This window comes from Microtus oregoni, unplaced genomic scaffold (genome assembly GCF_018167655.1).
Source record: "Microtus oregoni isolate MIOR12 unplaced genomic scaffold, Mior012 000007F_ref0000211, whole genome shotgun sequence".
Lineage (NCBI taxonomy): Eukaryota > Metazoa > Chordata > Mammalia > Rodentia > Cricetidae > Microtus > Microtus oregoni.
In genome coordinates this window covers 37,287,853-37,300,257 of record NW_024543066.1, presented here as the reverse complement: position 1 = coordinate 37,300,257, position 12,405 = coordinate 37,287,853, and the positions used below count along the sequence as shown (strand labels likewise).

The following is a 12,405-nucleotide window of genomic DNA, read 5'->3' as shown; positions in this document are numbered from 1 at the left end:
AGCCCCTCACTACTCAAATTGTGGGTGTTATTGCCAGACCTCATAGATGCAGAGGCATTGACTTGAAAAGCAAGGGGATTATTCATGCTCCTGCACACACTGATGGCTCTGGTAATCAATTCAGGGTGAGAGCAGTTAGCATCGACTGGGGTTGAGACATTGGGTCTGTTCAGGAGCATCAGACATTAAAATGTGACTATTATCCAATTTGGAGTGTCAAATAAGGACCATAATCCAGTAGGAAGACATTGAGGATAAAATAAAAAGATGAAGATTCACCTGCAGAATCTCTAGTTGTGTTCAGCCTGAATCTTTGAGACAGAGACATTATTACCATATTTCCTACAGGAAGAGGTTTGGGGGACTTATACTCCATTTCTATTTTACTTCTGTAGAAATGAAGAAGCATACATTCTCAAATGCAACAAAATGATAATTTGTTGCAAATGTACTGTGTATTCAAGTACAAGCTGCTATACAGAATTGCATCAAAAATAAGTTAAAAAACCTGTAGAAGCTAGAAATAAATTCTAAGTGACTATTAATGGTCCCATGATTATGAAAAAAATAGAAGAGATCAGTTGAAATTCTGATACTGGAATATATAGTGTAACTGTGGATCTACATTGAGCTGCGACACTGAATTTTGTTGTGGGAATTCCTTCAGCAAATAGCCTCAAAAATTTATATACTTCCTTAAATATTCAAAAACACATCTTCATCAAATATTCATTTATACTATAACTAATTAGAAAGGTGCTAGTCATGAATGTGTTTGTGTGGAGAATCTTCGGGTTATGTATACTATTGTAAAAATACCAGTGTATACTATTGTAAAAATACCACAGTCTATTTCTCCAAGGAATCTTTATTTATTTTATATTATCCCCATTATGTGTCAGTTCATATTTTATAGGTAATTTCCTTTTGTAAAATAAAGCGTGTATGTGTAGTATTACTGCATGTTATTCTGGTCATTGGAAGATTTCAGCTCTAACTGCCACGTGGACTCACTATTCAGTGATACATTAGAAACATCAGTTAATATAGCTATGGATAACAGCACGGGATTTCTAATTCACCTTGGAGAACATACTACACGTTAAAGTCGCTTTATCTCATTCTTTCCTTGAGATTGCTGCTCAGAACAGCTTCATTGAGGCCTCGTGAACATGCTCTTCTTCAAAGGCTATCATCTGACTTTTCTTGATCAGAATGACTCAAGAGCCTTTGTTCTGAGCGACCACTGGCTCTTTGTGTTCTCACAAGAGACTGAAGTGCCAAAAGAAAACAGTGAAGTCAGGCTATAAATACTGAAAATTTCAGAATATTAAATACGAGAAATAGGTGAGCAGCACACACTTGTTACTTCTATCTTCCTCCTTTTTTTACCAGCCCTATTTTTATCAGCACTCTTCAAGATAGATAAAAAGATTATACTAATAGAAGACTCTCAATATCTTCCTCTTACATAATTAATCATAATACAACCTGGTGTCTTTAAATAAATGTAAATGACCAGTAACTTTTAATTTTGCACAGTGAATAAACCATATTTAAAAAAATCTATTCTATAAAGGACATATTGAATGCTTCATTTACTTTCTACAATAACTTACTTTGAAGTATAAGCATCTCTCCAAAGTATGTGATATCTTCAGGGTGGTATATTCATTCAAAATTATTGTCATTGCATGACCTAACTTTTAAGTGGTGTCAGTGTTAATTGGTGTCTTCATCATTCAATACACCACACACACACACACACACACACACACACACACACAGACACACACACACACACACACACACACACACACACACTTCTTTAATCTACTTGCACAGAAATATTGGTGTTGAGAATTTATAAAATATCTTTTTTTCTTTAAACCACCATATGCTCTACATTGCATTATAATATTTCTGTTTCTATCAAACTTGAATATAATCCTTACTCACCATTCCTTAAAAATGATTTATCAAACTGAAGGATTTAATTGCAGGCTGGATATAAACAGTGGTTATTCCACAGTCACTTCAAACTCAAGAGACACCAAATGAACCAATCTCCTCAAATTCCACTCATAGACTGAGAGTGATTTAGATCATCAAATATTGTTTATTAATTCCAATTCTTTGCCTTTTCTTAATTTAATGCAGAAAAAACTCAGAATTTAGATGTTTTGAACAGAGTTCTATAACTCAATACTCTTTCCTTATCCTTTATTCTCTTTTTTTCTCATGTGTGTATGTGTGTGTGTGTGCGTGTGTGTGAGAGAGAGAGAGGGGGGATAGAGAGGGATAGAGAGAAAGAGAGAGAGAGAAAGAGAGAGAGAGAGAGAAAGGGAGGGAGAGAGAGAGAGATACAAACTATTAGACCACCCACACCTCATTTTGATTTTACAAAATGTGAAAATATGATTTTTTGGCAGAAATGGCATAATGAGGGTTAATTAAAAAACTGTATTTCTTTTTAAAGAAAGTGATGCAAATGTGTTAAAGGCAGTTTGGGTTAGAAAGAGATGAGAAAGTATCTAATACTATTGTTTAAAAATCTAATGTATCATTGCTGTAAAATACAGTGTAAGTTGAAAGAAACTTCACAGGTGTCAGGTTACCACTGATAAATTTATTACTTAATAATAAATCAGTAATAATAAAGTCACTGTTACTGTAAAAAACAAGTAAAAAATAAATTCTCACAAATGCCCAATGTTAACTTAGACTATTATTTCTTAATCAAATATATACAACATAGAAGTCTTTTGAAATGTTTTTATCAGGAACATCGTGCTACTCGATAAACTGATGAAATAAATATTAACATTATGAAAGAAATATATAATGACAAGATAATCTGTTACATAAGACTATCAACTGAGTTCCATGGGATAAATGCAAATTCTAATTATTTAAAAGTATAATTATTTTCTGTCCTGTTATAATTCCATTTTTGTTTTATTATAATTTGTTTATTTAACTTTTTTTTATTTTATATGCATTGGTGTGAAGATGTCAGATTCCCTGCAACTGGATCTTCAGACAGTTGTGAGCTGACATATGGGTGCTGGGAATTGAACATGGGTCCTCTGGAAGAGCAGTCAGTGCTCCTAACCACTGAGCCATCTCTCCAGTCCCCTATAATTTGTCATACATGTTTTAAACACCATGTTTTCTGTCTTTGACTCACTATCTTTATGGTATTGAAAAAAACGTGTATTGCTTTCTGTTGTCATACTAAAAACTGATTATACAGGTGTTGACATCACATAGTAGCAGCAAGTTATGAAGGAAGCATTAAAATAATCAAACATAGCATCTCCCTGATTACCCTTTAAACAGACTGAACATGGAAATTGGTGTAGTTTCGTTATAGATCTTATAGACATACTGAACTCAGATAAAACCATTAACCATTTTATGAGAAATTCTGAAAAGAAAAAAATGTTTGCAGCAGAAAGGTAATATGAAAGTCTTGTGGTGTTTTTGTTTGTTTGTGTGTTATATTTTCTTATTTTTCTTTAGTCTGAATCTCCTTAGCCAGGCTGCTAATGTACTGAATCTCCTTAGCCAGGCTGCAAATGTACTTTGTAGCTGAGGATGACCTTGAACTTCGGATCCTACGGCCTCTATACTTCCTGAGTTTTGGGATTATAAGTGTGTGCCACCACATCTAGTATCATGAGGTACTGGATATTGAACCCAGGGCTTTTGTGCATTGTAGGCAAGCATTTTACTAATTGAAATACACCCCTATCCCTGAAATCATATTGTGATGATAATTTTATTTGTAATCATCAAAGCATAAATATACAATATTCTATTAAAAAATAAAATGCTTGCATGGTGAGATAATCAATTCACAAATAATTCTCAATAATAAAATTTAAACAAAATTTTGATATAGGAATGAAGTAAAACTTTGACTAGTAAAATCCACGATTTTCCTTGATTTTTGTTATTCTTCTCTACACACATAAATTCTCTGCTTTTAAGTAAGCATAACTAAAAAAAATAAGAGATTCTCAAATTATTTACATTTTTCATATACTTAACAACAAATGAATCATTTATTGATAAATATTGCTCATGGGTGCCCAGAGGAATCATGATTTAATGCAGCTGCCTAAACACAGAGTCTTGGGAAAGAATGATAAGAGTTCGTCTTCTAGGGGAAAACTCTCCACCACAGGGTCAGTTTCCTTTGAGGAAATATTGTGATCCAGTCATTAAAAAGTCTAACGTGAGCTCACCACACTTTGCAAAGTAAAGCAACGTTGTCTTTATGATAAGACACACCAACTTGTTGTTTCTGCTTTGAAAGTTTGTCACTCTCTTCTTTGGAATGTGCTGTCCTTAGTGAGAATAGTCACTTGTTACCTCCTTTCCTGTTTTATTCTTTATTGTTCACTCTACAGAAATGTCTTCTCTGCATTGAACATAGACAGTTACGATGGCTCTACTCCTCAGTATTTTGTTTGACTTGGTGGGAATCAGAAGCTCACAAGGCACTGATACTATCTGAGACCAAGTTCTGTCTGTCATCTATGTTCTTCCACAGGGGAGGTCTCAAACACAAGGACAAGCCCCTGTGTTGGTCCACCACCATTTATTTACTGATTTTATAGGATGAAGATCAGGATATCTATTGTAATTGACTATATATGACCTACTTGGGTAAAATGGCCAAACCAGAGATATATGAATATCTATTCTGTAACCAAACACATACACACACACACACACACACACACACCACCACCACCACCACCACCACCACAAACATACACATTTGTAAAAGAATTGAGTAGTTACATAAAATTTAATACTCCCAGAAAAAAAATAGGCATATTGGCCCAACAAGCAAATGGATGAAGTGACATTCAATAGATTATAGCCACTTGCTGCCCATGTTTGTGCTCCTGTAGTCATTGAAATGATGTGGAAATATCTGCCATTATAGCTGAGTTAAAATGAGTATGTGCACACAGAATGGAAGAGCCAAAGTAGTAGATGAAGTCTCAAAAAAAAAAAAAAAGGCCTTCACAGAAAGCTACAATTTATCAAAATGCAGAGAACACTTGATCATGTAACCACTTCTGATAAGGGATACATCCACAACACAACTCCTACAATCAAGGTTCAGGGAACATCATGGAGAAAGGGGCAGAAGGATTATATGATTGAGAGTACCAGGAAGTGAGTGGAACTATGCTAAGATGCCTCAATAATAAGCAAGACCTAAACAAGACCTGAACAAAGGCAACCACAACAGAAATGCTAAAGTGGAAGGTGAATACTCATGAAGCCCCACTCCTAGGCAAAGATCTGCAGACTGAGAGAAAAAGAATTAAGGATGCAGCTCCAAATTAGTTATCCAACACCAAGTGGTCAGTCCTAAAATGATAAACATACAATATATCCAACCAACAAGAACAACAACAGCAAAGTCGCAGAATAACTTTTGTCTGAAGAAAATAAAAGCTACAATTCCATATACTTATCTTTGCAGTTCTCACAGTACAGAGTAAATGCATGTGTGTAACAACTACTCTTGGTGACACACTCACGTGGATGCATCTAGAGGACTTTTTATTTTATTTTATTTTTTTTGAAAGAAGGTTTCTTTTTGTTCTGAGTTTCATTGATTTGGTTAAGGAGGCATGGCCGCCTGTCCCAGAAGTCAGCGGACCTCTGCCTTCCCAGTACCAGGATTGTGTGTAAGCCATTATGTTTGCATGCTTTATGTGAGCTCTGGTACTTAATCTGAGGTCCTTATGCTCCAGTGGCATGCTATCTCTTCAGGTCATTAAAGAATTTAAAGCAATCCATTATTAAAATAAAAGATTTTGATTCTCCACTCTTCCATAGTGAATTCAGGTTTCATCAGTTTCATAGTCTTGTGAAATATGCATGATATTCATTTGATCTGGTCTCTTGGACCAAACCTATACCTTCTTAAACTCATCCAGCAGAAGGTATACACCCTGCTTTACTTAAAAGTAGGTGTCATTTACTATTTTCCTCTTAGCTAAATTGTTTTAACCATAAAACACTCTGCCTTGCACTAGATGCTGGAATCTCTCCATGGATACTATCAGGATGTTGCTCCAATTGAAAACCTATTGGGATTTTTTTTTGGTATTTATTTCCATTTTATTTGTCATTTCTAATTTTTATCAAAAGAAGTGAAGATATAATTTTCGAGATACTATTGGTTGCTTAATGGAAACAAAGCCCCCGGATGAAACCACATCATATGTATGAGGTAGAGTGTCTCAGATAGTGACAATTTGACTGAGGTGGGTAGCTAAGACAGACAGTAAATGACACTATTAGGCAAGAGGCCTCTAGCTATGTGTCCCTTTTAAACCTTCTGCTGGCCCTGGTGCCAGAGTTTAGAAAACCAATGTGAGTTTTAGATAAAAGCCATCCTGTTAAGAATATTTGTGCTCTGTCCTGGATCACGGAGAGTCCTCTGAGTGGCAAAAAAAAAAAAAAAAAAAAAAACCCAAACAACTAAAAAAAAAAAACCAAAGGATCACATATAAATCGTAATTGGATGACCTGACTGATCAAGGAAAAAGCCAGAGTTCTAAGAGCTCAGAGAAATAAGAGAGAAAAGAGACCAAGGAGGCATTGAAATATGAAGATAAAATCAATACAGAATTGCCTAGGAAATCAATAGCAGGGATAAAGGACACGCAGGGGATGCGAAAATGCTCTGTCTCCTGTACAATGAGAAACCTGGCAGCATGTTTTGAACATGCTGCTATCCTGTAATTAAAGCTCGGGGGAGAACAACGAGAGGGAATCTTAATAATCAAGTGAAAAGATGCCACGGCAGTAAGTGGCTCCTTGTCAGAAAAGCAGTTCTGTCGGCAAATCTGAAGTTCAATGTCAGTTCCTGGGCTAAGCCAAAAGATGTAATGATGATTGTTTCTGCAGGTCTGTAGTAGAGATTAAGACTTGATTTCAAAACCACAACCAAGGAACATCTGTTTTTCAAAAGGCCAAAGTACTATATTCATACAGTTTTCACAGGCCTGATGGTCACAGCCTGGTCTTGAACACACTTAACAAAGACCATCTCCTCTCAAATGCCCGGCTATTTGCCAAGGGACAGGATTTCCCAAGAGTTAGCCTCTCATGTCTGCCACGAATAAACCACTGAGATAAAAATATTTAGACATGTCTACAAACAACAAAGCGCAACACATCTCTCTGCAACAGGGAGCAAAGTATGTATATACCTAAAAATAAGGAAATGAAGACTCGTGTTTGGTCAAATGGAGCAACATATTAGAATGGGATTTGCTTTAAATGGGATATTTTTTCAATTTTATCTGCACAAGACAGAAGCACTTTTCAAGGTCAATGAAATAATACATTTCTTCTATGTTTTTTTTTGATTTTTAAAAAGCCATTTATTTAAAAAACTGGTTTGTCAAATCACATCCACGAGCGGAAGAAACACAACTATTGAAATGGCCCTGTGATACAGTCAGCAGTGGGGCATTCACACAGTACCTGAAAATACAGCTAAAAAAAGGGGTCACATGAGTATTGAGCTTCAGGTTCCTACCTGACCCCTTGGTGAATGGCTTTAATTAGCATACAGCGAGAGGTAGAGTCCCAAGTGTCTTAGCTGATGCCTCAGGGCTCCGTTTAAACAAAACAGAAATGAAAACCCCTTCCCCTCCGAGCTCGGAGCAGGGAGGCCTCGCTGCCTAACATTTATTTCCTTGGTAAAACAGAAGCCGAGTTTCCTCCCCCAATGCTTCAGCAATCCCGTCCGCAAAGTGTGGAGTTAGGCAGTGTGCTTGAGACATTTAGTTTTCTTCACCTTCTGATTCGGATTCTTCTTCTGCGTTTTGGAGCCACTCCACAAACTTCTTCATCTGGTCGAGAAAGACACTTTTGCCTTTGGCGGCGTGTGCTTCTTTATACCACTTGAGGATGGCTTCTTCGCTCAGAACGTCGGCTTTGTAGAAGAGAACCACGATCTTCTGGAAGGCCTTCATGAAGTGGATGTTGTCGTAGCAGTACTCCTGAACCTTCTGCAAAAGGACGAGCTCTGACTGGCCTTGGGAACTGAACACAGCCAGCAGGGGAGCGTATTGCTTTAGGTGCTTAAGAGCTTGCTCCGCCACGAGCTCCTCCTTCTTGTTCCATTCCACAGCATTCATGATGCAGGTCCACAGAAGCCCGATCACGGCTGTTTCCGGAAGATCGTTCCTTTTCATCTCCTCTTTGACATAAAGCACCACCTCCTTGATGGGACATTCCTGAGACAGTCGCTCTTGAAGCTCCTTCTGCAGTTCCTTCCTGTTGCCCAGAGACTGCTGGACTCTGAGAAAGTCCGACAGCTCCTTCAGCCCTGCATCAGTGAAGTATTTAGCAAAATGGTCCACACTCTGTCTGTTCACAGGGAAGAGTTCAAGCAGCCGCTTGTCCAAGTTGGCTTTCCGCAAGGAAGAGGTAACAGAATTGGCGTCCTTCTCTGCCATCCAGGCTTTGAAAAGCTTGACAGCAAATGAGGCCGCAATGCCTTCTTTGACTAAGCTGTCAGTGAAGAGACTGGTGAGGATGGTTGCCGGGAGGGTTCCATTGCCCAGCAGGATCCCGGACAGCATTGCCAACTTTGTCTGCTCTGCTTCAGAAAACGCTTTAAGGAAGAGGAGAAGCTTTTTCATTTCATCTTCAAATGCTTTTTCCAAATATTTGTATCTCCTGATGAGTTTATTGAAGACCTGAGCATAGTTTCGGATGGTTTCATGATCTTCGTTGGCTGAGAACACACAGTGGTTGGTCATCTTGGTCTTGTCACCGTCGTCTATGCGTGTTCCTCCAGGGGCAAGCATGCTGCCGGCCACCAGGATATCGAAGAGTGTGTCTGCATAGCGACGATAATCTAAACGTGAGCCAGTAGAATCCAAAAATTTGGCTACAGCTTCGAGGTCATCACCCGCCTCATTAAGCCCCTGGACAAGTGTATCCCTGAAGACTGTGGATTCGAATTTCTCTTTTTCATCCCTTTTCCGGGTTTTGAACCGCTGGCCTTTTAGTACTGGCTTCTGATGCTTATTCATAAAATTACTGTCCAAGGAGGGAGCGACGATGCGCGAGACCTGTGGCTGCGGCGGATCCTGCAGCAGCAGTGGCGGTGGCCGCGGCTGAGGCAGACAATGGAGGAGTGGTTCTTCTATGTTTTAATCTGCTACTACGTTGTGCGAGTATATGTTCATGTAGGACAACATGCAACGGTTCACATAGCGTCAGATAACCACCTTAGCTGTTGACTGACTATATATATAATAGCTGTTGACTATTACTGTTTGCTACTGTGAATGTTAAGTAATTCATTGCTGGGTTTTGAGCATCTTTTGTCTTTGGCTGGGTTCTTGCTTTAGATGTACTGCGACTAGAGATATCTACTAACATGCCCAGCTTCACAAGTGGTTCTGAGAATTTGATCTCCGATCCTCACACTTGGATGGTATGTGCTTTATTCATACTGCCATTTTCACAGATCAATTACTAATGGAGGAAGGTCATTGGCTAATAAAGGGACTGCCCTGGCCCATTTTATTGGTTAGAGGATAGGTGGGAGGAGTAAACAGAACAAAATGCTGGGAGGAAGAGGAAGTGAGCTCAGAGACTCCACAGCTCTCCGCTCGGGAGCAGACGCCTGAGAGAGATGCCATGCTCCGCTCCCGGGATGAAGATCCGACCCAAGATGGACTAGGCTAGAATCTCCCCGGTAAGCGCACCTTGGGGTGCTACACACAGATGATTAGAAATGGGCTAAATTAATATGTGAGAATTAGCCTAGAAGAGAATGGGCCAAGCAGTGTTTAAATGAATACAGTGTCCGTGTAATTATTTTGGGGCATAAGCTAGCTGGGCAGGCGGCTGGGGTATTGGGGACGCAGCCCCGCCGCCACCCTTATTACTTCAAATTACATGTTTCTTTTTTATTTAAATTTTTCTGAAATTGTATATATTAACCCAAATTCTCCCACCCTCCTCTTCTCCCATCCCCCTTACTTTCCTCCATCTTATCCCCCATACACGCTTCAGAGGAAATAAGGCCTCTCTTGGGGAGTCAATAAAGTGGATATAACAAGTTGAGGCAAGAACAAGCCCCTCTCCCTGTATCAAGGCTGAGCAAAGTATGTCATTATAGGGAATGGGCTCCAAAGAGCCATTTTGTGCAACCAGAATAAGTCCTGCACTGTCTGTCCTTTCCTCCAACAAATCAATCCATATTCAGAGGGCTTAGTTCAGGATCCACAGCTGTCAGTCCAAGTTCATGAGCTTCCAGTAGCTCAGGTGGACTGTTTCTGTGGTTTTCCCAATCATAATCTTAACCCACATTGATCATATGATCCCGCCTCCCTCTCTTCAACCAAGCTCCAGGAGTTCAGCCCACCACAAGTAAAATTTTAGTTAATGTTCCTAGCAATAGTTGAGAGGGTGCCTGAACCGGCCTTCTCTTATAATCAGAGTAGTGACTCCCTAATTGTCATTATAGAACCTACATTCTATAACTGATGGAAGCAGATGCAGTCATCTACATATTGCTTTATCCTTAGGAAAACACAAGGTTTTCCTCAAATGCTCTGTTCTTAGAGATGATATGCAAGTTATTCCTTTGAGGAATTTGTTCAGTGTATACTTGAAATTAAAATTATGAAATATTGATTATCAGACACTGAAAAAACAAGCACCCATTTTGAACAACCCGTCAGAGTAGGGGTCATTTATCTTACCAACTACTGAGAAGACAGAGTTGGGGAATTTTGGAGCCCAAAGGGTTGAGTTAAGCATAGGCAAATGTGGTGTTTTAAGTAAAGATTGCTCCCCAGTCTGGGACATTTAAGTACTTTATCTTTTGGTGGTGATTTTTCAATAGATTCAGGAGTGTAGCCTTGATGGAGGAAGAACGTTGCCATCCTCTGATCTGCTTTCTCTGTTTTTGTGTTTACAGTTAAAGATGCAAACTATCTGCTTCCTGTTCCTGCTACCACGGCCCCCATTTGCTGCCACGTTGTCCCTGGCATTATGGCAATTAACTCCCTGGAACTATAAGCCATTCATCCTTTCAGAAGTTGCCTTGATCATATTTTGTTGAATCAAAGGAAAAGCAATGAATATGGCAACACAAGAAGACTGCACCTCAACAAGAAAATAAACCTGGAAACAGACTGTGCTTCCATTGTTCAGCCTCTCTGATCCGAATAATGACATAGAAACTATATTAATTAGAACAATGGCCAATTGCTTAGACTTACTGATAACTAGCTCTTACTACTTAAATTAACCCACAATATATTTAGCCGTGTGATACAGTACCTTTTCTCAGTAAGGCAGTCTCATCTTCTTTAATCTACATCTGACTGGTGACTGACTCTCTGCTTTTCTTCTTTCCAGAATTTTCCTAGTCTTGTTATCCCATCTATACTTCCTGCCTGGCAATTGACCAATCAGCATTTTATTAAACCAATATGAGTGAAAAATCTTTATAGTGTACATGAGCATTATCCCACAGCACAAACCATAATAGCTCAAACCAGTGTAGGCAATATTGAAACCAGAACTGTGATTCCACAATAAAACTAGAACTATACCTGACATAAGACTCAGGTATACCACTTCTGGACATACAGCCTAAAGAGTCTATTGCCTACCACAAAGATAAATGCCCATGCATATTTAGCTTCTTAATTCACAATAGCTAAGATATAGAAACAGTCTAGGTGTTAAAAAGCTGAGGAGTGGACAATAAAAGCATAGTTCCTATATACAAGAGTTTTATTTGGCTATAAAGAAAGACAAAAATAATAAAGCCAATTTTTCAGGTAAATTGATAAAAATGGAAAACGGCATATAGCATGAAGTAATCCAGACACAGACACATGAAAGAATGAACATTAAATGAGGAACCTATGGTAAATCCCTTGGATCTGTGAGTTTAACATGGAGTACTTACAGAATTAAAGAGTTTAGATTGGGGTCCTCGGTGGATAGGAAGAATAAATATCTTAATAGAGTAGGATTAGGAGAACACAGTTTATATGAACATAAAAAGGAAAATAATACACAAGAAGTTTAAGTAGGGGGATTAGAATGGAGAAGGAAGTGTAGGGTTTGGGATGACTAACACTAAAGAGGTTTGAAAGACCACTTTAAAATATAGGTTTTTAAATAAATTTTGACAAACATACACATTTCAGTGGCTATTGGGAGCACAAATTAGGTTCAGTCTCAATGGGGTTTGAAAAATAAAATAAAGAGGCAACACAAATTTGTGAGGCATGGGAAGGTGGAAGTGCATCTCACAGGTCATAGAAACATGAGTGGGGATGAATATAATAAAAAATATTATTCACATGTATTAAA

At 38.4% G+C, this 12,405-nt stretch overlaps 1 protein-coding gene across 1 annotated transcript; it reads right to left on the bottom strand.

The window, feature by feature from the left end:
* Window positions 1–7,417: 7,417 nt before the first annotated feature.
* LOC121450766 (basic leucine zipper and W2 domain-containing protein 2-like) lies at window positions 7,418–9,173 on the bottom strand. Its single transcript, XM_041656044.1, has one exon. The coding sequence runs from the start codon at window positions 9,090–9,092 to the stop codon at window positions 7,833–7,835; it is 1,260 nt and encodes a 419-aa protein (XP_041511978.1). The 5' UTR covers window positions 9,093–9,173; the 3' UTR covers window positions 7,418–7,832.
* Window positions 9,174–12,405: the final 3,232 nt, after the last annotated feature.